General features: G+C 35.9%; 1 protein-coding gene across 2 annotated transcripts in view; it reads left to right on the forward strand.

The window, feature by feature from the left end:
- Positions 1 to 2375: 2375 nt before the first annotated feature.
- LOC149922011 (uncharacterized) overlaps positions 2376 to 27154 on the forward strand; it is an 87331-nt gene continuing 62552 nt past the window's right edge. For both annotated transcript variants that reach the window (XM_090163827.1, XM_090163828.1), the window contains exon 1: positions 2376 to 3361. In XM_090163827.1, the coding sequence (XP_090019953.1) occupies positions 2719 to 3361 (643 nt within the window). In that variant the 5' untranslated portion in view covers positions 2376 to 2718. The remainder of the gene's footprint in view (positions 3362 to 27154) is intronic.

Below are 27154 nucleotides of genomic sequence, written 5' to 3' on the forward strand. Positions count from 1 at the left end.
CATTTGAAGTGCTGGAAATTATCAAATAAATTCTAAAATTTTTATCACAGTATAGGCATTTAAATTTATTTGTGTTAGTGCTACGCACTTTGACTAATACTAGTTGAGATGTATATGCCACAGAGAAATGTTAGTTTTCTTTCAATGCCTAAGTTTTATCCCTCTTACTCAGAAAAAGTCTAACTAAATCCGGTGTTGTAGCCTCGGTCAGATATGTCAGCAGTTTCAATGTCAAGCGCAATACCCTTGAGAACCGCGAAGTTTGAATTACGACGTGACCATCATTATCAATGGGGGTAACGAAGGAGAGGAAAAAGATGTATGTATTTTTCGATATTGGGGGATCAACTTGAAGTGAACTTGGCCAGAGTGCCGTAATTATGTAGCTACAACAGGTAGGGTTGTGCAGGGCTCAGGACCAACGGGGGTGTAAAAATTAAGAGTAGTTACGGTACAGACTAGCCTTTTTAACAACGTCCTTAAGCGTTCACTTACTAAGCCCTTTTGAATTGTAATAGCAGTATTTTTAGATGGGGCTTACCGTTCTCTTTGAAAAAATTATAACGTAACACTTGCATTTTTAACGATATAACCAATGTTATATATTAAATACCCCATATTTTTCTGACCATCTAAAGTATAAAATGTCTCAACCAAAAAACCTCATATTTTATATCTATAATTTTATATTTCATATTTATAATTTACGGGATATTAGAGGTATATCAACTGGTACCAATCTTACAGTTGTACTAATTCCAAGGAGCAAACCACTTTCTTAAATTATATACACCGACTACAACGAGTACAGCCTTTGGTAGTGTTAAATCTGTAATCGATTACATAATCACTTTAATATAGTCAAAGCTACGGACTGGTACACCGACTAACGCATTAAGATTTCCATTTTTGAGAATCAGACTTCGCATGACATTTTATAATTATTAAATTCTAATTGAGTCTTCTAGATTATTAACAGTATTTATCAGCTTTAAGTTATGAATATAAAATGCAGTGGTACCACACCACACACCTAAAGCTCACTCGCAAATCTGGGGTATTCACTCGGTCGCTGACTTTCAAATTAGCCGATTTGAAGGGAGTATGACCTCTTTTTAACGTAACTAGAGCCAACAACCTCTAGCTTTTGTAAAACCTGGTGGCAGAAACATGGAAGTGTGTACTCCCATTAAGGATTAGACGGAAAGACCATAATGCAGTAAACCTGAGAGTAAATCGTGGTAAAAAGACTGAAATAATTATAAATCAATTAGTTACAGTAATCAACTAATAATGAACTAATTATTTAGGATTTGAACATATTTATGGATTGAACGTGTATTGTAAATAAATACATTTCTTTGGAAAATATCACAAAGGATTGCTCAAAGGATTAAATGAAAATAATATGAACACCGAAATATCAGAAGACTCGTGAAAGGGTATACACAAGTACCAGAATGTTTTCTTCAGTTCAAAATGTGAATTAGCTGACTTATATAGAATATAAAGTCACGTGCGTCCCTGTCTAATACAAACGTCGTGCCAACTAGTTTTGCCTACTGGGGATGATTCACCAATATCTCTTTTTTATTAGTCCCTTAAAATGACGTTAGGGAGCGATAATAAAAGATACGGTTTTGTCCCGTTCGGGCACGAAATTTGAAATTAGAAGAAACGGGTATTTTAAGGAATTCCTTTATTACTGAAAATTTAGCATTCTGAAATTAATTAATAGACATTTTTTATAAATCAAATTATTTTGGAAAACCGATTGTTAACTAATAATGCGTTAGAAGCTATAGAAACGATTCCAAAAATGGAAAAAGTGTATAGATCAAGAATGAAATACATTTTCTGGGAAAAAAAAAACAGTTTATTTCGTCTTTGTTAGCTTCCATATGTATATACGAAGAAAATACAGTTAAAAGAGAGACACGCTTACGGGCTAGGGGTATCGTAGCATTTTTGGACAATCGGCACAATCGCTAGTTATAAGTGTAGGCTTCTTAGTGTAGGACCTTTCGGCGTTCTCTTTCCCTCTCTCTGCGAGTGGCTTCTCTTCGGAGCTGTGGGCTGTCCCCTCCGATTGATCTCCCGTTTCGAAGTTTCTCTCATCTCTGGTTTTTGACAATACCAGAGAGGGAGAGAGAGACAGGGAGAAGAGAGAGAGAGAGAGAGAGAGAGAGAGAGAGAGAGAGAGAGAGAGAGAGAGAGAGAGAGAGAGAGAGAGAGAGAGAGAGAGAGAGAGAGAGAGAGAGAGAGAGAGAGAGAGAGAGAGGAATCTCGACAGGGAGTTCCAGAAGAAAATGTAGCTGTTGAGAATCGAGTGTCGGGAAGAAGAAGAGGGGAGAGTTTTTAGTCGGCGAGGGTGCGCGGACTGAGTTGGAAAGCGAGCGCCGGCGCATGACGTCGAGATCGGCCCGCCGGAATACGTTCGGCCGGTAGTTTGGCGAGCGAGATTAGTACACTATGCAAAGGGCTTCCCCACAAACACGCCGCGAAGATCATCGCTCAAAGCATGTCTGAGTCTCGGGAACGACGGACGCCTCATCCGTATGGCCGCTTCCCGCCGCCGCAACGTCGCGTCTCCGCGCCAGCATCGGTGACACCACTCGTCGAGAAGGAAGTCACGCGTTTACAGAAAGCATTTATTGGTAAATATTTACCGGCTTTTGGGGCCGGAAATCCCGCGGCGGCTGCAACGCTGTTGCGGATATGAGGAGCCTAATTTCGGGCCCGAGTTCGCGTATGATCGGGCTACTTTTCGCCGCCTCCTGTTTAGTCGCTATGTCCCATTGCCAGCCTAGGAATAGTCGACAATGTATTTCGAACTCGGATTTAGACCCCGCTTCCAAAGCCATACTCTCGCCGATCGTTATTTTGGGAAAGTTGGAGAGTGTTAAAAGTTCGCGTCCGGGACGCGTTTCCGCCCTGTTTCAGATTCAAAAGATGTTCAAATCGGACGGGTTACCGACTCAGCGCGCTAGGCGCAAGGATAAAGTCCTCGTCGTGTTCGCGAACGCGAGCGCGCTGCCGGACGGACTCGAATCGACGCCGTTGACGAATGCGAGGCCGGGCAAAAGGAAACTCGCTGGCCAGAATAATAACGCGGCCAACTTGGAGAACTCCGCCTTTGTCGGTGATAATAGTAACGCGGCAAACTTGTGCGTGTTCAATGTGCGCGAACTAAGCAAAAACGAGCGGTATTTGGTCTACGCGAAAGCGGCTAGCGCTTCTTTTTTCTCGGACTCTGATATTTGGCAGGACGGGCGGACTTCGTTGGTGGCAATCGCTGCGCCCGAACCCGCGTCATCCCCATCTAGTCGAGCAGTCAGGAAGGCCACCTGCAAAGGTTGTGGTGAGTACGTTAACGTATACCCTCCAGCTATTAGGGGCGGTTATTTTAAAAAGCCAAATTGAGATACCAGGATTATACGCGCTATCACGACAGCCCGCCGAGGGAAAAAAGATCACCTTTTTTTATAAGCTATCTAAAATGACAACTCTGAAGTACCAGTACCTCTTATTTATATTTAAAGAAACGTATACAGGGTGTTTTTAAAACGATACCAATAAGTTACGGTCTTATATTTTTCGAATCTTAAAATTATAAACTATTGAAACAAAATTATTGCTTTTAAAAACTCGATATATTTTACAAATTATACTTACCTACATTTAAAAAATGCATTTCCCAACATTCTAGAAAATACCTGTTGATCCTTTTAATGTCTTATGAGTTGACGTAAAATTACGATATTAGCGCTTTATAAAAAACACCAAAAGTTTCCTCGTTGGTGATTTGAAAATATTTAACCTCGTGATATTATTACAAAATTATGCAAAAAATACTATTTTAACCAATCAAAATATCATGTTTTTTGTAGGTTTAAACAATTTTTGAAAAAAAATTTCCTATTGCCAAGGCTTTTGTGATTTCATCAAATTTTTGACTTTAATGTTATGAAGTGGTATCATAAGTAACCTAATCGCCACGAGTATTTCCGATACGTTATTCGTCACAATGACGTCAAAAGTATTGAAATAGCTCCGCGTGGTGGTGATCGTTTAAACTACTTTGGATTGTATCTAAGTGCTATATCGTATTAGCTTAATTAAGTAAATGCCTATTTGTCAGAACTTTGTGCTAGACAGCAGCTGTCATACTTATTTGTGAAGCTGATACGAAAACTGATATGCAAATTACGAAAATTATTAATGATAAAATAAAATTATCAGAGTCCTCTAACAAATTCTTACCCTATTTCGTTTCTTTTTTTCGCACAGAGCCTATACGCCATTGAGGTTCAGAAATAAAAATATTATTGCTTAGTAAAATTCAAATTAATAAACTCTTTCCAAGGAAGTGACCCTAAGTTTTTCAAACATTAACTGGTCAACCAATTAATAAACCGGTCTCATCAAGTAATAAACTGGTCCCATCAATTAAAAAAATGGTCCCATCAATTAATAAACTGGTCCCATCAATTAATAAACTGGTCCAATCAATTAATTTCATGATTTTTTAATTACGTAAACAACAAGATCAACGATATTCTCATATCACTGCTAAAATGTTACGTAATTAATTGATAAATACGCATATTGTCGGAATGACGTCACCATCCTGTATTCGCGTCCTTTCTCGGTCACTCTCCGTTTCTTGATATATTAATAAATACGAATTGTATTTTAGGGCCCGGAGATACAGAAGGCTTTCGCAAAACGAATGATTTCATTACTCGTCAGGCAAGGAACTGATTAAGAGCATTTCAAATAAACTTCACCCTAAAAGTACCCAAAATGGGGCATCGTCTATGATTTCATTGTACGTGCTTAATTTCTTATAGTCCTGGTTTTGTAGGTTGCCGTTGCAGCTACCGAGGAACTCTTTAAAATTAATAATCGATATATATATCGATTATTAATCGCTGACGTTTCAAACCACGACGGCTGACCGAGATTTTGACGGTAGGGGGGGAGTGGGGGTGCAGGCAGAGATTCTGCTTCAGAAAGACTTCAAGAGTCATCCTGCTCAAATTTCAGTAGGCGATCAGCCCTCTTCTACCAAATGCCAATAGCTACTATAAACAGATACACATGATTTGTACGAACAAAGTGAAACAGTTATTTGGATTTGTGGTCTAAAATGAAACTAAATGAGGCGATGAAAACTTTAAGATAGTTTTATCCACAATGCATTTATTTCTATTTGAGACGTTTTTTAGCGTTGCTCCCAATCTACCTCACGCTTGAAAATTAAAGGTTCTTTTTCCCTGATAAAATCAAATCGCACAAGTTCTCTACAACTTCCGTCTTCCAACGCGATTGAAGTGCTCGCCGGTGACATTTTCACTTCCCCTTCAGTATCGTGGTAAATTAGACTACAAACCAGCCAGCCCGCTTAGATCACTTTAAGTGTAGTCTTGCAGCCACTGACTAAATAACATTGAGATTTCTATAATGTATAATATCTTACGAGATAATTGAAAAAATGAAACTGTGGTTTTTTTTTGGAAGTAGGTAGGGCGAGGAAGAATACTTCATTTAATAATCTGTATTTCTCCGCCTTACAATGTTCAAATAAAATTGCGCTAATTTAAAAAATATAGTAATGAACCAATATTTCAATACCAAACGATAATTATCGTTACGAAAAAAATTTATTTATTTTCATGTATCATTAGTATTTTTTCTTTATATTAATTTTAAATTTCTAATTTCGTTATAAATTTAAATAATTACACGTAAAATTTAATTAAATAAAATTTGATAATTAAAAGTGTGCAATGACATGGTTATATAGAAGGGAAAAATCGTAACGTGATAAATTATTTAATTAAGTTTAACACTTATTGGAGTTTTTAAAATTTCGCATTAGAAACGAAATTTAGATACATAGAAAAACCATCGAGACGTTCTTCCTAAAGGTTTTATAGTTTGAACTTCACCTCTTTCTCTATCTTATAAAATTTATTCGTATACTATACTTATAAAACGGTATATAAAAATTACCGTCTATTTGAATATTTAAATTTACATAATTTTGAAGTATCCCGGAGGTACGTAAATGTCTCGCGTATTAAAATCCAGACAGTCAGAATTGGTAACGCTTTGGGGGGGGGGTATAGTTAATATTTAAATCTTGGGTCAGTTAAAGGACCACAGAATCATTTCAAAAATTCTGGCCGAATGACGGGTAGCTCCACCACTTCCGTCAAGTGATTACGTAGCCTAATTCTCGAAATTCAAACGATTCCGAGTCAATTTAACGGAATTTTTTTTAAATATTTTTTATTTCGAGTGACTTGGGAGGAAAAGCAGCCTTTAGCCCTTTCACGGAAAGGGAGAGTAAATACATTATGATGAGAACTAAACAGTTCTTCCTCCGCCGCCGAGTGGCGCTGCCGGTGTTGCCCCTTGTTGGTCATGCTTTTCGTCGAAATTATTCTACCGGTGGCGGCGGCAACTATTTTAAAGTTGATAAACAGTTGGAGTGACTGATGACGGACTCGGCGGCTCGGCTACCTACGCGCTATGAGGCTACATTAAATGTTGCCGCTCCAAGCTTGAAATACCCAGAAGCAACGCTTAAGAATAGCAGCCGTTGTGATTTAAAACGTGCCTTTTTAATTTGTCTCCCCGGTGGTGCAAACTTTATAAACAATTGCAAATTATTTGTAGACGGAATGTCAATATACAACCGGCTTAATTAAGCTATTTTAGGGCGGGCGTTCAATAGCTCTTTCTCCCCCTGAAACGTAAAAGGCAAGCTTATGGATTCCACTTTAAACAGGCCCGTAGCGACGAAAGAATGTTACTCTGGGAACCAAAAATAACACACTGTTCTCTAGGGATGATAATTTAAAATATTATATGATTTATATCGTCCTATTATACTTACATGTATTTAAGAAAATGAATAAAATAGTGAACTATATTTGAATCAGGAACGTTTCGATTCTCGCCCATTACCGTTGAAATAATATTAATTCCCATTCCGTCCCCAGTTAAATCTTTATTTTCTAACCTTTCCCATTATATTTTACATCAATATTCACTCATTCCCGAAATTCCCATTCTCTATTCAAAGTATTGTGACAAGAGGTAAAATACATTCCCGACCATTTTCCCCATCGGAAAATTAAATATAAATCTGATACTTGCTCATTCCTCCGGTATTCCAATGGTTAAAAAACCTTTTCCGTATAGCTCGTACAGCTCTCTACTACAATAGATGTTTCAGTAGCAATAACAATTCAGAACAAACTATATTACTAATTAAATTTAACCAAGATTAATTTTGTGTACATTAATATTACATTAATTAATAAATCTTCCAAAAAGGCTTAAGATGTTTAAAAAAAATGAAATCAATTAACATAAAAATTGTTTAAAATAAAATAAATTTATGTTTTTTCTAAATTAAAAAATAAGAAGCCCGATTATTATGTCTATATGACAATGTACCGATATTTGTAGATTTCCAATAATATAAGATATTTTTATAATTAATAAATTAATTTGCCCGTTGAAGGTGGGAATGAAGGACAGCGGCTCTGTCGTCCCACCCAAGACCACACTCTACTACGGCGTCAATTTACATTTTAATGGTAAATTACGTATAATTATCTTTAGTATCGTAGTTTGCAGTCAATATCAACCGCGGAATTTCCAATAAAAGCTATAATATAATTAATAAAATATAAAATTTAGTTTATTTAGGAATTAAATTTAAAAAATAATAAAATTATAAAAAAAATTATTTTGGATTTAAATCGTGTTCATGATTTAAATTTTAACAATTAATATTAATTTCCAAAACACATTATTTCTTGGTATTATATTAACCTTCGATGTTCATCAGCCTTCAAAGCTTAATAAATTATCTTTTAACTTCTTCCAGTAGAATTAATTTAAAAACTACGATCTCCAGAAATATTAATTAATTTATTTCAAAAGGCAGTTTAATTTTCAAGTAAATTAAAATGACAACAGGCAAGTTACGAAATTTTGATAACGAAATACCGAGGTGTTGAATTCGGAAGGTCGCCATGGATTGATGCGAGACTAACAAGTCTGCCCATACATAAGAGCTACTTCACATTGCGAGGCGCACCTAACCGTAGTAACAGTTAACGAATTTGTGGATGGTGTCGGCAGCGCTAATGTCGATCTGTTTTCACATATAATGTTAGTAAGTTAGTTTAGTCGAAATCCTATCACTTGGTTTGAAGGATTGCTTCACTTTGTTTTTATGGAAATTTTGTTACGTATAGTTTAGTGGAATTTTTATTCCTTAGTTGAGTTGATTTTTATCGAAGCATTATTAATTTAATCTAATTTTTATAATTTATATTAATATAAAACTTTATCAATAAGTTTAGTTGACATTTTATGACTTAGTTTAACCGAATTATTTACACGGAGACTCTCTTCAGTGTGAAAGCCAGTACCGTACATATGTAACGAATAAAAACCTCTTGGTTACGCAATCCGTAGGTACTCCGCGTATACAAAACTAGAAACCATAAGAAAATGTCGTTCTTTCGTTTGACGGAGTAGATGGCCACAGTTTCTGAAATTTTCTTCGAAAGATGGCGTTTTCTATTTGCAATTGGAGCAATATAAGGACTAACCGTAAACAACTTTTGGAGCCTACCACCCGCAACCGAACGTGGCTTTATTACGAAAATGATAATACTTTCGGTTAAAGTGTTGGACGAGCTCCCATTGATCCCGTTGACGCATTTGGGCACAATGGCCTTAAGCGCCTTTTGTGTTTGCCGGGCGGATGATACAAGATTTGGATATAGGGTAGCGCGCGACCACCTCTCCCCTGTTGGACGATCGGACGTTCTGACCTCGCTCAAACTTTCATTCAGAACAGGACCCGAAAGTGGTCTCTTAAGAGGATTTCTATTGCCGTATTTACCAATCGGTTCCCACATATGACCGTTACATTATTTACAGGAGTTATTGAACGGTAGCGGCCATTTTTATGGTTGTTTTAAACTGCAAATCTTTCGATAAAGCGTCAAGTGGTCGATAACGAAAATATATTCGCTCTTCTTCTTGCAAGAACTCTTATCAACTAGCCGTACCTTTTATTTCTTTGAAATAACGCATTTCAAATTATTGCCAAAAGGTTTAATAGAAGCTAGTGGTGATTGGCGCTAGTTATGTTAAAAACCAATAGTAGCGTGTTTCTATTCCCATTGAAGGGAATACTAACTTCCATGTTTATGGTGTTTCAACCAATTTCACATTTCTGCCGTGTCATAGCGCGTGTAAGAGGAAGATTTTTAGATTTAGTTCCTAATAATGAAAATGGTGCAAAAATTATTTGTTAGATGAAAATATAGTGCAACCCAAATGGAGGGACAAAACGTGTAGCACCGAATGCTCTTTTACCAATAGTTTAGCGTAGTAAGTGTAAAATTAGAAAGCTAAAAATTTGGAAAATGGCAAAATAATTATTTTTCTTAAGTGCATACTTTTAATTGAGTACCAATCCGAAAATCGGATTTCTCCGACATTAAAATCAAATATTCAAGGCTGTATTAAAAGCAAAAATTTGTAACCCAAATCACCGCGCACCATTCAAGTAAATTGAGTGGTTCAACGCTTAAATATTCCAACTCCTCCCACTTTGATGGCGCAATCCAGCGTTTTTAATCGGTACTGCTAAGGTGAATAGCGTGACGCCTTAATGCCGTATAATATCCATTCATAAGTACGAAACGATTCTCCTTTTACCGAGTGCAAAACACTTTATTTCAGGCTTAAACGCGAAGTACCGTCGCTTTTTGTCAAAAGATATTCCAGCACGAAAAAAGTAAGATTCGCTTTTGAGCGGTGCGGGTCGCCGAGTTATTCTCGCCACTTTAAGGAGGGCCAAAAGATAGAGAAGCGTACCGGGCCTATAGTTGGACCTTTGTGGAGTAAAAATACAATAAAAAGCCGCTGTTTTGGACGCTGACTGTCTCCCTCCCTGCCGGTCCTCGACGACGTGTTGGGTCTTGGCCTTCCCTTTTGTCAAATGGGACACGAGTGAAGCGAAGCGGATACGCGATGGATTTTACCGTATTTTTGTAGTAGCTAAACGCTCGAATAATGCCGCAAATTGGCTGTAGTCTTTCTGGGTTGGTATCGACCAGAATCGGTGTTGAAAGGCTTTGCGTTAGTTCGATGACCCGAAAATGCGGGTGGTTATGGTCAGTGTGGTTACAATAAAGCGCTTTAAAAAAAATCGCGTATTGTCGTTACTTTTACCGGCAAAAGCTCGCTCTAAGATAATGTAATCAGCGTGACAGTGTCGTGGGTGTGACGTCGTGGTATCATTAAAAATATTACTGAAATTCAAACGATACTGTATCCCTTTAAGCTCTTGTAAAAAAAGCTGCGGGTGGAAAGTGTAGTAGCCGCAAAACCAAGTCCATACGTGTTTTAGGCGCTTAATTTATTTCTATAATCTGATAATGTGGTTCCCGAAACAAAACTGGAAAATGGAGTCGAGGTAGTCCCTAGTCTGTCCCAGGGAAGAATTCCAAAGCAAACGAGGACAGAAACACATCGCTTGATTCCAAAACGAACAAAGCGAATCTTAGGCGGAATTATACGACAACGGTGACTGTCGGCAAAATAGTATATAGTTTCTACCGAGGTCTGTAATTGCGAGGTGAAAGTGTAAAATCTTCCGCTTCAGTGGGTGGTCTTAATAAAGACGTAGGCTCGGATATTTATGAAAGAGTGCCTGTTATCTCGGAGTGGCGCCGAGGGTGCAAAAGAATCTACTTTCTCGTCAGTTTAATAAACACTACAGTTATTCCTTCTTTGTTCTCACATTGACGGCTATCTCCGGGGAAGCTATTGTGCCCCTCACAATTGTCTGTGCTCCGATAGAAGTTTTTATTATATTTTCAAAACGGTTTCGGCGTTGGTTTTTGGTGTTACTAATTTACATTAATACAATACCTTTTTCATAATTTTTTTTTTATCTTTGGAGACATTTTACAGAGATAGCGTTAACGTGTATTTTTATTTTAGGAATACAATCGGTAGATGCTTAAATTTAATGACCAATAAGCGAGTATAACCAGAAATATGCTATATCGGTTTATCGAGAAAAGTATCCCCCATTGCTTGAAACATGTACCGCGGATTTTTCAAAATACGTTTCGGAGAAAAAATCTGCAGCGCTTGAATATAGTTACTTTCTAAAAAAATTTCATCGGAAAATATGGTATTTTTATAAATAAATATACCTAAAGATAGTTTATTAAAATTTTACAGCACACGTAGTAAAATGTGAGCCCTGATGTGGTATGCACATCCGCAATTAAAAGTAATTAGATAGTAATAACCAAGCTGGATTCCCTTATCGTAAGGTATAATACACTTCTGGTATAACCTATTCTCTTATAATTAGGAACGCTAAGTCGATGTTCTGTTTCATCACTTATTTCGATTAAAAAAAATTAATTTCAGTTTTAAGAATGACAAGTTGCCCAGATTGAAAGAAAAATTTTATTATTAAAGGGAGTAGAACCCTCCTTGTTTGGTAGGGTGCGGCATAGCTTCTCTCTTTTCTCGCTCATGTCACTAGTCTAGAACGATAGTATGAACACCCAATTTTTCTATTAGAGCAAGCGTGCCCGCCCTGATGAGGTTTTCTCACTTGAAACCTTTATTGTTTCATATTTAGTGTTTATTGTTTAAATGCACCCTTAATTAACATATAAACAACAATATCCGAGCTATAAATTAATTTTTTCATTATAGTTTGGATATTTATTCAAATATTTCTTAAAAATGAGGTACGTTGTTTTAGATTAACGAAAGGTGGTCTAGTAGATATGAGAAATTAAAGCACTGCCAAAGCGGGGGTACTTTTAGTGGGATAATTCCTCAAAAACCACTGTATTTCACACTATTTATAACACGTGGTTTGAAAAATTAGGGGAGGAAATTATGTATGGCGCCAAATTCCTAAAAAGGTAATACTCGATTTAACATAATTTATAATAAAATACATTTCATCAGCAATTAAATTATTTTTTACTAAATTAAACATAGGCTTACAGAAATTAAAAATTAAACATTTTAAAGATCACAGGATACTCACATTTGCCAAATTGATATTATATAAAAGAATGCTTACTGTGTGATTATTTCTTAAAGGACCATTTTAATAAAATGAGACTTTATCCGCACACCGGCATAGAAACCAAATTCCATATAACGGAAAAAATAAGGTTATATTAAACGTTTATTTTCTTTCCGAAAATCGCTTTATTTTCACATTGGTACGTGTATTTTGGAAAAATAAACAAAACTCTTAAACGATACTTGCAGCTTCGATTTTGTGTCGGAAGAAGAGGTGCAGCCCAAGATATACTTTGAATCTTTTGAAGCGTAGCACGCCCGCCGCGTGTTTATGGCATCTATTAACTCGCTCTTCGACTACACCTTATCTCTTCAAACGGTACTCGAATCAATACGACATAATCTAAACACTATTATTCTTTATTGGCCATACGAGCGAAGCGAGCGAGGATTACTATTCGCTTATGTGTTTTTGTCACTAAATCTATCCAGAAGGTTTATTTTATAGTTAAGGTTTGCTGCGTAAGTTTTGATGTAATTCCGAAAAACGCTTTAGATAAAGTTAATAAAACCTTTATGTGTAGATAGGCGCACCTCTAAAATAATTTGTTTTACACAAAATTGATAGTTTTATATATATTTTTAAATATAATAATACACATTTTCGTCGTTTGGATAAGATCAAATACGATACGTTATCGTACATTCAACTAAATCCTAAGACACACACTATGCACCCAAAAAACCTCATTAGGCAAGTGTTAGGCCACTTATCGGATGTTCTTATATTTCATGTTTTTTGGTTTAGCACAAGAATTTAACAGTTAAAATTGTATCGAGTGAAGAATATAATATGGAAGCTAAAATAAGGCAAATTTTATAGCATTAAGACACGTTAATGTAATTATCGATTTCCTAGCTCAAGCACTAGCCTAAATGTTGTTGGTTTTTTGTAACGTTGGTTTTAACATATTACATGATCATTTGTGCAAAACTAGAAAATATTAAAAACGATATTCAATAAAACGTGGTATTCATTCCCTATTTGGTTTACATAACACAAAAGTTGGCTCAACCACGTTTGAATAAAAATCAGTCGCAGACGGCTGATTCAATTCAATTTCGGAGAGATGCTTTCTGTTTCGTATGGCCATTTTCAAATGATATATTTTAATGTACAGTTTAATAAATTTTTAAAATTTATTCCCCTACCCATCGCAACTTGACCACGTGGAGTGCAATGGAAAAAATCTTATAATTCTGTAAAATAGTAATAGCAAAAATTTGCAAAAGATTAGTATATCTTTGTAGCTTCGAGCGTGGCTCTGATTTTCGGGCATGGTTGATGTAGCGTCACGTGATAGTAGTATTACCCTATAAAACGCTACGCCTTGTGATTCGCAAAGCTTTCCGACGTCAAAATCGAGACTAAATGTTAAAGCCCCTTCGTACACCAATAAATCTGATGACGCGAGAATCTGCGAACTTATCGAGTAGTAGTTTGGAGCGCTATAACCTTTTTAATGATGAACGTCATGAATGTGAGCAGTGCTGCCCTTCGCGTATTTTGGGCGCTTGTATTTTTACATCGTCGCAGCGGAGAGTTCCTCTTTCCCGATCTGATCTCTCGGGTGTGTTTGTATTTGGGCGTTTGCGCGCGCGCCGCGGCTATTTTTAGTGTCGAGGCATAGGAAGGCGCGGGGCCTCGAAATTGCTCTGAATTCTGACTACCGGCCCCTTCGCCCTCTCGCGCGACCTTTTTGTCTTAGCAGATCAGACGCGTACTGTAAGAGCGAGGCAGCCACGTTGGCTTACGTGGGCTACGTTTGCCGAATGATTCGGTACGCTTTCTCCTTTTGCATCACTTCATTCTTTACGCGGAATAGTATCGCGTTTTTAAAATAAACGCGTGAACAATTATTTTATTTGTTACTACCAAGCTCAAATTTGATTTTCAGTCGCGCTTTACCACGTGCACGAAGCGATGGCGGAGTGTTACACTTCGTAACGTACTACTCAAAGAAGTAGCTTCACGCGAAGAGGTAACTTTTTCGCCGATTGCGTCATTCATTTGTGTTCGCCTGGAATATGTTATTCCAGAATCTTGAAGCGATGATGGTGGCGTCTATTTGAAGCATGTAGCCCGCGTTTGTTTTATTTCAAAGGTTTATTTGGTCATTCTGAAACTAATAAATTTGGTTGTTAATATTTCCCCGTTAAAGATTAAAAGCGCAAATTTTACTTAGGAATGGTTATTTTCCAAGCGAGCTCGATTAAGGTAGTGGCCATCTTAATAATTGTTTCCATAAAATAAAACAATAAAAAATTAAAAGCATAAAATGTTTTTATCCGCGTCACGAGCTTAAGCTTTTTAGTATTTTATCGGCACGCGCGTTTCGCACGTGGACTTTCAAATTCCAAAATCTTTATCGATTGGAGCTCGTGCTCTCTATCTTCAATAATTATAGCTAGTGACGTAGAAAAAACATTTACACGTAACCTCCCATATTTTATAGAAACATCTATTGTATCGTTGTGAACTACAAACATTTCAAGAACAACGGTTTGAAAATGTGTCAAGTTGGAAAAAACGAAGAAAAGCTCTTCTTCTTTCAAGAATTCTTATCATCTTGCCGTACCCTTAGTTTCTTTGTAGTGACATAATTGTTTACCGGGAAAAAACCAAACATAAATTTGTCCTATATCCATGGCAGAATTCGTGGTATTTCAAGGGTGTTATAGAAGTTAAGCAAAAACCTGACACGGTTTAACGGGAACTGACAAGTAGTTTATAGCTAAACAAAACGTTTTAAGCCTAGACGTATCGGTTCGTAGCGTGGGGTGCTTAATCTTTCTGCAATGTTAATGTTTTACCTCATTACTCCCTGGACAAGTTATTTTCTAATCGTCAGTACCAACAATTAGGAAGACCCTGTACAAAGGACAAACACTAGCGGAAAAAGAAATATTATCTGTAGATAGGTAGAAAGATTTAGGGCGAAACGTTCATTTAGCCGCCATAGTGCGCTCTGTATAGGCTATTCGGTTGTTTACTTTATTAAAGTCGTGGCACTTCTCCAAAAGGACGATTAAACTGCCCGATATGGAACAGACGATGAGGCGAGTTTCCCGAAAAGCCAACCATTTTCAGCGGCTTGAAATATCCTTTCTGAAGACTGCGGGTAACTCGTCCTCACTCACGCTAATTAATAAATAAAGCCAAAGTTACTTACGTTTTGTTAAAGAAGAGTCAATATGTTCAATTATTCTTTTACAAATGTTAGTCACTTTTGTAACAACAATGGTATTGTTTTAATATTTGAGATTACGGAATGGAGTTATCTGTGAAAAACGTTACTTAACAAATCTAAATATTTGGGTAACTTGATATTGCAAAGCGACCAAGTGAGACAGACTTGAAGCAACCAGTAAACCTCTGCCAATGAAAAAAGCAATCTTTAGAATTTCAAATAGTCCGTATTTTACTACAAGATCCCTACAAAAACCTAAAAATCGAAATTTATTGTCCCTATTTTCAATAATTAATTTTATACTTCTGCTTAAATATATTACACAAAATATAGTTGTATAATTCGAACTTAGTACACAGTTCAGTTTTGGAAATTTGAATCCTATAATTCCACATTAAGTCAGCAATTGGGATGATTTTTTATAGCAATATTTCATGTTGTTTAACATTGGTTTCTTTTTTACCAATTTTTTTCGGTGAATGTCTAGCAAAAATATCAGACAACAATCACGTTTTTAACTGATATTCTTACTAAAGTTACTCAAAAATAAGTTTTCAATATTAAAAGTGGCTTATTTTTAATGGAAGAGACAGAAATGGGTGTGCCTTTCTAGCCAATTGCTATCAGATTATAACTTTCGAACTTTGGAATTGATAATTAAAAACGTTCTTCATCATAACTATTTTTAATCCAGCTTTTATCTCCTACTTCCTTAAAAGGGGAAACTTGTAGGTTGCGGAGCTGACGGCATGGAAAAAACTAAATAGAGCTTAAGAATACGAACTTTATAGTGTCGTCTGTCTTTGTCGCGCTTTTTAATTAATTAGATTTGTTGACTTTTATTAAAAAATTAGGCCAAGCCCAATTTGGCAAGCCTCGAGGGAACATCATTAAAATTATTGACGCTCATTCTTCAGTCCCTATCAAGTTTAATGAGCCAGCGTGCATTCTAATGCGTAAAAAATTAAAATACCTGGCTTTTTCAAAGCCATATGTTATAGGGTGTTGAAAGCCATGGAGGCGTTGCGCCATATGTCTATATATATGTATGGTCTTTGATTACGTGATCCACAAACATTTCTACGCTTGGTTTAAACTCTATATACCCAAGACCCAACATGGTTTTGTACGTAATCGTTCGGTTGAAACCAACCTAGCGTGCTTCGCAAACTATGTACAACCCTTGGTTACAAATCGTGGTCAGGTCGACACAATTTACGTTGATCTATCCAAAGCTTTTGATCGGGTGTCTCACCCGAGGCTATTACAGAAACTGGAATATCACGGGTTATCCGGATCCTTACTTCAATGGGTGACGGACTACCTCACGAATCGAAGTAACTTTCTAAAAATAAATAGAAAAAAAAACCCACTTATCGTATCAGGTCAAGTGCGGCGTTCCTCAGGGTTCATCGTTGGGCCCGCTGTTATTCAATGTATATATATTTGACATTCCGCATCTCATAAAACATTCCAAATTATTCCAATTAGCTGACGAACATAAACTATGCAAAATTATCAAAACTCCTAAAAATTGCAAACTACTTCAAAACGATCTTATAACTTTAAACAAATGGTGTCAGCCAAACAATATCCCAATTTCTTTTACTCGTAAGACTAATAAAATCCTATATAATTATGATTTACATGGCTCGACATTAAATCGACAAGAAAGTGTCATTGATTTAGGGGTACTATTTGACCAAAAACTACTTTTTACTTCACATATAAACCGGACTATAATTAAAGCTTAAAAATTAATAGGTGCATCATATATAATATCTAAGCAAATTGAATCTACTCCTTGCCTTGTAGCCTAGTATAAATCTATTATAAAACCCGCTTTTACTTATTGCTCAGTTGTATACAGTAGTACTTGCAAAAACAATTTGAAGAAACTAGAAAATATCAACAAAAAGTATACCATTTATGTAACGCTGACCGTAATATATCTTACGAACAATTTCTGGAAAAATATATGTTAGATAAAATTGATCAAACTTTAAGGAAAATGGACGTGAAGTTTATGAATAATCTAGTTGTTTCGCGTACGCAATGCCCAGAACTTTTGCAATGTTTAACACTAAATTGAAATCTTAGCTGTAACAGGAATTTTTTTTTAATGTAAACTTATAAATCGTGTAATGACCAACTTTAATCTGTGTAACAATATAAATGATATTTTTCATAAATGTATTCCACTACGATTTGTAACCAAGTGTTGCACATAGTTTGCGAAGCACGCTAAGTTGGTTTCAACCGAATGACAACGTACAAAACCATGTTGGGTCTCGGGTATATAGAGTTTAAACCAAGCGTAGAAACGTAATCAAAGACCATGGTGAGTGAGTTTAGTACGGTGATCGGACGATAATTTGATGGATCGCCTTGAAAACCTTTTCTAAAGCTAAAGGCTTGATTAAGGTAACACTACAACCTTTGATTACAAAGTTCGGAATGACATCATTGCCTGAAACTATAGTGGGTTTAACTTTTTTATAGCGTCACATAGGTCTTCCTCGGTGATTCGTAAGTTTATTCGTTTATAAAGTTAGATAGATATAAATATATAAATATAAATATTTATATATAGTTAGATAGATACATCTATATAAGTGTCTACTACTGTGCGTGTTTCGAAACCAGATTGATTGAGAAAAATCGAGCAAAAAATCAGAGGGCTCGCGCGCGACTTTTAGTTTCGTGACAACGTTAAAGCCAAGGCGTCATGACCGATTTTTAAGTTATTAAACCACTAGTGCTTCAATTTATAGGTAAAAGAAAGCCGAAATCGAAGCGGGTTGCGTAAAGAATTCCTTATGAAAAGTCCTATTTGAGCTCTTTTGATCATTTATGGCCCCTTTCCAATCCTGTTTAACATGATCGCCCAAAATGAGAAAAGAAGGCAATTTGATTTGTATTTAACGTTGAATTCTAGGAAATACTTTACCTATAAAAGCAATCAATGCTTATTTAATGTTTGAGGAAATTCTTTTTAGAACAATACAAAATAGTACGAATGAAACGTAATATACTAATAAAATAAAATATAACAGTACGAATGAAACGTAATATACTAATAAAATAAAATATAATAGTACGAATGAAACGTAATATACTAATAAAATAAAATATAATAGTACGAATGAAACGTAATATACTAATAAAATAAAATATAACAGTACGAATGAAACGTAATATACTAATAAAATAAAATATAATAGTACGAATGAAACGTAATATACTAATAAAATAAAATATAATAGTACGAATGAAACGTAATATACTAATAAAATAAAATATAATAGTACGAATGAAACGTAATATACTAATAAAATAAAATATAATATTAATATTAATTAATATAATATTACTTGTGAATATTATTATTTAAGAGATGGCATTTTAGACGTAAGAGATTTAACCTAATGGGGTATAACAGCGCTATACACCAAGTTCTTCCTGGCGTAAATTGGTTCTTGGTTGTGGGACGTTTAAAGACTTACAATTCCTTTCGTGAAGCGTATGAACGAATAACGCAAACAATTTGATCGAGTTAGGTTATCATTTGTTCGAATTTAAATTTTCCTAAATAAGGACAAATTCCCCGACTGCTTCTTATTATTCAACCTGAAAATGGTTGACAAAAACTGTTGCGGTTATTGAAAAACCGTCTACTAGCTTCTGTTAAACCTGGAGGTAGAATTGTGAAATTGGTTGATCCGACACAAATACGAACATTTAAACGAAAAATTTCGCACGTGAGAATGTATCGTTGAGTATTTCTTTAATAATAACCGTATACTTATCTACGGCGCTCGGCTCGAACGTTTAAAGTCGCGAATAAGCGGCGTACGAGAATGCCCTAAAAAAAAGAAATAATGAATGCTCGTCTTTTTGGGGAGAGGACGCCGCGCAGAGGTGTTGTAAGTTCTCCATTTCAAGGAAAAGCGCGACTCATTTGTACGAGATTAAAAGTGAACGTCGAAAATATCATGCATAATTCATTTCTCCGTATGATAATGAAAAAATCTTTCACGTCCGCGTGCGCGCCTGAATTAAAAAAAAAAGGTGTCCATTGGGTTTCTTGGAAAAGTGCCAAAATATTATTTTGTCCTAATTTTCAGGCCATTCTTCACTTTCACTCGTTCTACGCGCCATCACGCAAACACCCCATTTCTGAACTTTGCCTTCTCTACAAGCTAACAAGGCATCGTTGAAGGACTAAATTTGCATTCGAGGATGTTCTTCTCGAATAAATTTGGATAGTGTTTGAATGACCATTTATTTATTCCGAACTGTCTGTCGTTTGTATTATCTTTTATGCTTCTAAGTGCCTACAGTAAATGTAGACTGAGTAGTGATGTAGCGTGTTAGATAATAGTGAGTATAAAGTTAAGTGGATCACTTAATTTCGCATTTCTGACACCTAGTTCAACTTAGCGCTGGTTACGTTCAAAACAAGTTGCAACACTGGTTAGCCAACGATAATATACTCATTTGTGAACGAGTCAAGATTTTCCGATACATATTCTATACGCAATGGCCTTTATTAGCTAGTAAGCTGCAACATCGGATTAATAAGTCGTTTAACAAGGTTTTTAATTATATTACTCGATTTTCGGACAGATAATCGGACTATTAAGTCGGTTAATCGGTTTTTAATTCGGTTTATCGGTTTCTAAGTCGAGTAATCGTTTATTAAATGAGATAAATCGTCGTTCAATTTAATAAATTAGTATTCATATTGATAAATTTTTAATTCGAACATTTTTAAATTTTATAGACCGTTATTTAATTGTGTCAATAGTTATTTAATTGTGTCAGTGGTTTTTTAATTGTGTCAATAGTTATTTAATTGTGTCAGTGGTTTTTTAATTGTGTCAATAGTTATTTAATTGTGTCAGTAGTTATTTAATTGTGTCAATAGTTATTTAATAGTGTCAATAGTTATTTAATTGTGTCAATAGTTATTTAATTGTGTCAGTAGTTATTTAATTGTGTCAATAGCTATTTAATTGTGTCAGTAGTTATTTAATTGTGTCAATAGTTATTTAATTGTGTCAATAGTTATTTAATTGTGTCAATAGTTATTTAATTGTGTCAATAGTTATTTAATTGTGTCAGTATTTATTTAATTGTGTCAATAGTTATTTAATTTTGTCAACAGTTATTTAATTATGTCAATTGTTATTTAATTGTGTCAATCGTTATTCGTTATGTTAAATCGTTATTATATTTTGTTAAATCGTTATTGTATCTGCTACATCGTTATTCTATTTGTTAAATCGTTATTGTATCTGCTACATCGTTATTCTATTTGTTAAATCGTTATTCTATCTGCTAAATCGTTATTCTATTTGTTAAATCGTTATTCTATCTGCTACATCGTTATTCTATTTGTTAAATCGTTATTCTATCTGCTAAATCGTTATTCTATTTGTTAAATCGTTATTCTATCTGCTACATCGTTATTCTATTTGTTAAATCGTTATTCTATCTGCTACATCGTTATTATATTTGTTAAATCGTTATTCTTTCTGCTAAATCGTTATTCTATTTGTTAAATCGTTATTCTATCTGCTACATCGTTATTCTATTTGTTAAATCGTTATTCTATCTGCTACATCGTTATTCTATTTGTTAAATCGTTATTCTATCTGCTACATCGTTATTCTATTTGATAAATCGTTATTCGGTTTGAATTCAACAGGTTGATTGATTTATTGATCGTTCACTGATATTACCGAAGTGTTCACTCAAAAAAGTAAAAAAGGACTAACTATTTAAAGGAAACTAAGCTTTTGTAAGTAAATAACGCTATACAATTGAAAAATATTTTCAAATACTCGTCAGATTTCACCTACAAAGTCTTTATGCCAAAGTATCGCATTATTTCCCTAGTAATGGTTCACAAATCGTTAGTCATTATTAATATTGATAATGGTTACATTAACCGATTAGACGTTTACTTTAATCTATTATATTTTTACTTAAATCGTTTAGTTGTTTACCATTGACACAAATCCATTACTCGTTTATTGAAAATGATTCCTGGACAGTGGCGGCGCCAGGGGTAGGCTACGCAGACTACAGCCTACTTTTATTTCGCTTCTAGGGGCCCCAAATCTAGATTTGGGGCCCCGAACAGCCCCCTAAAATGATTTGCGAAACTAGAAATATCAAAATTCGAATTAAAAGCCTGCTGTTTTTAAGTTGCGAACACTGAACAGTGATTTCTAATATTTTTTCGAACGCAGCCTTGATTCGTTGTAGTTGCTAAACTAGCTACTTCAAAAAGTGTTGCATCGTTAGACAGATGATAAATTGAACGGTTTTCCGACTGTCCGAGTCCCATTTTCCAAAATAAAGATAAAATAAAGCGTGGCAACTGGGAAGTGTTTTTGCAACAATTGTTAGTGAAAATGGAAAATGCTGTTGGAGGATGTTGCCCATGTGTGCATTGGTATGCTCATCAACTAAAAAAAATAACTTCCGAGTACATTTAAATTATTAAAAATTAACCGGTTTTGTCACAGTTTTGTTTAGTTAGTGTATGTAAAGGGGGGGCCCAAAATTAAAGAATTAAGTAGCCTACCCATAGTAATATCCTGGCGCCGCCACTGTTCCTGGATATTGAGAAATTATTATTATACTCAGTTTGAACATTTTATCTTCTTTTTATATCAAATAAAATATATTACTTAAATTCCTCGAATATATTACTTATATTCCTAGAACTCATTCTCTTGTCATTTTCATTCATTTTAGGCTCCCAACGCCATCTCGTATACAAAAATAACTAAGAATTTTGGAATTGTTGTATTTTTCACTTAATATAACTAAGAAGCCGGGAGTAGTGGCGTACTCCTGTAATCCCAAGCGTCTGGGAGGCAGAGTTTGTGGATGGCCGTGTGAGGACGACCACCAATCCCCCAACGGGTGGTCGGAATACATCCGCCACGGGTGTCCCCACCCCTGTCCCCACGTATCCCCCCGTTGGCGTGGCCGTAACACTTATCTCGCCCTGATTAATCCGGTGGACGGGCGGACCGAATTTGTCCCCCCCGTCCCACTCACGCCTCAAAAATCTTCGCCGGGCTCGCGGTCTTCTCAGACCCACTCAGCCCTTGTATCTTCCTTCCTTGAATTAAAAAAAAATATAACTAAGAATTTCGGAATTATTATATTTTTCACTTTATATAACTAAAAATTTCGGAATTGCTGTATTTTTCACTTAATATAAATTGATTATTCATAATGGTGTTTAAATTTATTAGTATTTAAAATTTTAGTTTGAACATTTAATCCAATTTTTATACCACCATCTAGTAACAAAAAATTAACTAAGAATTTTGTAATTGCTATATTTTCCACTTATAATTATTTATAATAGTATTTAATTTCAGTAGTATTTCCAAAAATATTGTTAAAAATATTAAATTACACTCTTTAAATCTGAGCAAACCAGCACCTACACACAGGGTACACGATTCATATTACAAAAATTTATTTTTGTTTCCTTGTTTTTTGAAAAACTGGCTCAATTATCGACCAACTTTTATTGATACAAACATTTCATTTTTAATATTTTTAAAAAAATTACAAGAGTGACTCAACCAAATTTTCTTAACCACCACTTCTCATAAATGGGCATATATTATAACAAAAACAGTTCTTCGAACTGAAAAAAAAAACAGTTTAGAGCTCGTTAGAGGTGCGGCCTTAAAGGGACATATATTATTTTTGATTGTTGATTAATTTGTCAAATTAATTGAAATAGTATTAAAAAATACTCCTGTGAACAACAGAATAACGTCATTCTGCTTTCAAATCACAGTCCACTGCTCCTCCAATTTTTAACACAAAATCTTTGGTCAAATTTTTCCCACAAAGGTATCCATATTTATATTTATTTTCTTCACTACTCATTTAACATTAAAATTTTAAAATTTATTATTATTAGTTTATTTTTTGTTGCAGATTACTAAAATAAATAACTAATAATAATAAATTTTAAAATTTTAATGTTAAATGCGTAGTGAAGAAAATAAATATAAATATGGATACCTTTGTGGGCAAAATGTGACCAAAGATTTTGTGTTAAAAATTGGAGGAGCAGTGGACTTTGATTTGAAAGCAGAATGACGTCATTCTGTTGTTCACAGGAGTATTTTTTAATACTATTTCAATTAATTTGACAAATTAATCAACAATAAAAAATAATATATGTCCCTTTAAGGCCGCACCTCTAACGAGCTCTAAACTGTTTTTTCAGTTCGAAGAACTGTTTTTGTTATAATTGCGAAAAGTGGTGAAATTTTCTATAAAGAAATGCCGGTAATAATGTTCACTTATTCGACTATTGGAACTGAATTAACTAAATATCGAATTGAAAATTTTGGAACCAAGTGCGGCCATGCAACTTACGAACGATATAGTGAGATCAGCGATCCCAGCGGACGACCATATTTCACCGCGGTCGGACGTCGTTTTGCGATGTTCTTCTATTAGAATGCACTACACACCCTGGCGTTACCCACGGAGGACTAGTGGGTGGTCCGCTTACGAGGACGGGCCCTACCTTCACATTTTTGCTCTTTCAAAAAATTTTCAAATATACAAGTAGCCCGGTCTTTTCTAAAACTTTGTAGTAGTTAGACTTTTACTCTCAGTTTCGTTTGTCCCTAGTAAAGAATTTTTTTTTTGTAAATTCGACGAAAATTCTTTTTTACTCTGGCTCATACGTCACACTGGGTACTTTTGAAGATGTTGAATACTTTAGGTCTCGGCGCTTTTCTCCATGAGTTGTCGAGGGGGAATGGATCCGAATTTCCAAAACGGCCTCCTATCAGTGTGTTCAACAATTAACGAGAAATTTCAATCGTCTTTAAATTTCTATACACTTTATTTAGAATAAGATCACTATTCGCATTTAGATTATAGTTGGGATTCCCATGTAGATTATAATTGGGATTCCCGTGTAGATTATAATTGGGATTACCGTGTAGATTAAAATTGGGATTACCGTGTAGATTATAATTGGGATTCCCGTGTAGATTATAATTGGGATTCCCGTGTAGATTATAATTGGGATTCCCGTGTAGATTATAATTGGGATTCCCGTGTAGATTATAATTGGGATTCCCGTGTAGATTATAATTGGGATTCCCGTGTATATGTAGCTGGGATTCCCGTGTAGATATAGTTGGGATTCCCGTGTAGATATAGTTGGGATTCCCGTGTAGATATAGTTGGGATTCCCGTGTAGATATAGTTGGGATTCCCGTGTAGATATAGTTGGGATTCCCGTGTAGATTATAGTTGGGATTCCCGTGTATATTATAGTTGGGATTCCCGTGTAGATTATTGTTGGGATTCCCGTGTAGATTATAGTTTGGATTCCCGTGTAGATTATAATAGGAATTCCCGTGTAGGTTATAGTTGGGATTCCCATGGAGATTATAATAGGGATTCCTATGTAGGTTATAGCTGGGATTCCTATGTAGGTTATAGTTGGGATTCCCGTGTAGATTATAATTGGGATTCCCGTGTATATGTAGCTGGGATTCCCGTGTAGAAATAGTTGGGATTCCCGTGTAGATATAGTTGGGATTCCCGTGTAGATATAGTTGGGATTCCCGTGTAGATATAGTTGGGATTCCCGTGTAGATATAGTTGGGATTCCCGTGTAGATTATAGTTGGGATTCCCGTGTAGATTATAGTTTGGATTCCCGTGTAGATTATAATAGGAATTCCCGTGTAGGTTATAGTTGGGATTCCCATAGAGATTGTAATAGGGATTCCTATGTAGGTTATAGCTGGGATTCCTATGTAGGTTATAGTTGGGATTCCCGTGTAGATATAGTTTGGATTCCCGTGTAGATTATAGTTGGGATTCCCGTGTAGATGTAGTTGGGATTCCCGTGTAGATATAGTTGGGATTCCCAAGTAGATTATAGTTGGGATTCCCGTGTATATGTGGTTGGGATTCCCGTGTAGATGTAGTTGGGATTCCCGTGTAGGTTATAGTTGGGATTCCCATGGAGATTATAATAGGGATTCCTATGTAGGTTATAGTTGGGATTCCCATGTAGGTTATAGCTGGGATTCCTATGTAGGTTATCGTTGGGATTCCCGTGTAGGTTATCGCTGGGATTCCCGTGTAGATATAGTTGGATTCCCGTGTAGATATAGTTTGGATTCCCGTGTAGATTATAGTTGGGATTCCCGTGTAGATGTGGTTGGGATTCCCGTGTAGATGTAGTTGGGATTCCCGTGTAGATTATAGTTGGGATTCCCGTGTAGATTATAGTTTGGATTCCCGTGTAGATTATAATAGGAATTCCCGTGTAGGTTATAGTTGGGATTCCCATAGAGATTGTAATAGGGATTCCTATGTAGGTTATAGTTGGGATTCCCATGTAGGTTATAGCTGGGATTCCTATGTAGGTTATCGTTGGGATTCCCGTGTAGGTTATAGCTGGGATTCCTATGTAGGTTATCGTTTGGATTCCCGTGTAGATATAGTTGGGATTCCCGTGTAGATGTAAGTGGGATTCCCGTGTAGATATAGTTGGGATTCCCGTGTAGATATAGTTGGGATTCCCGTGTATATGTAGCTGGGATTCCCGTGTAGATATAGTTGGGATTCCCGTGAAGATATAGTTGGGATTCCCGTGTAGATATAGTTGGGCTTCCCGTGTATATGTAGCTGGGATTCCCGTGTAGATTATAGTTGGGATTCCCGTGTAGATTATAGTTGGGATTCCCGTGTAGATTATAGTTTGGATTCCCGTGTAGGTTATAGTTGGGATTCCCATGGAGATTATAATAGGTATTCCTATGTAGGTTATAGCAGGGATTCCTATGTAGGTTATAGTTGGGATTCCCGTGTAGATATAGTTGGGATTCCCGTGTAGATTATAGTTGGGATTCCCATGTAGGTTATAACAGGGATTCCTATGTAGGTTATAGTTGGGATTTCCTTGTAGATATAGTTGGGATTCCCGTGTAGATTATAGTTGGGATTCCCATGTAGGTTATAGCTGGGATTCCTATGTAGGTTATCGTTGGGATTCCCGTGTAGGTTATAGCTGGGATTCCTATGTAGTTATCGTTGGGATTCCCGTGTAGATATAGTTGGGATTCCCGTGTAGATGTAACTGGGATTCCCGTGTAGATATAGTTGGGATTCCCGTGTATATGTAGCTGGGATTCCCGTGTATATGTAGCTGGGATTCCCGTGTAGATATAGTTGGGATTCCCGTGAAGATATAGTTGGGATTCCCGTGTAGATATAGTTGGGATTCCCGTGTATATGTAGCTGGGATTCCCGTGTATATGTAGCTGGGATTCCCGTGTAGATATAGTTGGGATTCCCGTGAAGATATAGTTGGGATTCCCGTGTAGATATAGTTGGGATTCCCGTGTATATGTAGCTGGGATTCCCGTGTAGATTATAGTTGGGATTCCCATGTAGATTATAGTTGGGATTCCCGTGTAGATTATAGTTTGGATTCCCGTGTAGGTTATAGTTGGGATTCCCATGGAGATTATAATAGGTATTCCTATGTAGTTATCGTTGGGATTCCCGTGTAGATATAGTTGGGATTCCCGTGTAGATGTAACTGGGATTCCCGTGTAGATATAGTTGGGATTCCCGTGTATATGTAGCTGGGATTCCCGTGTATATGTAGCTGGGATTCCCGTGTAGATATAGTTGGGATTCCCGTGAAGATATAGTTGGGATTCCCGTGTAGATATAGTTGGGATTCCCGTGTATATGTAG

This window comes from Leiobunum rupestre, chromosome 11 (genome assembly GCF_980474605.1).
Source record: "Leiobunum rupestre chromosome 11, qqLeiRupe1.1.hap1, whole genome shotgun sequence".
NCBI classification, from domain to species: Eukaryota; Metazoa; Arthropoda; class Arachnida; order Opiliones; family Sclerosomatidae; genus Leiobunum; species Leiobunum rupestre.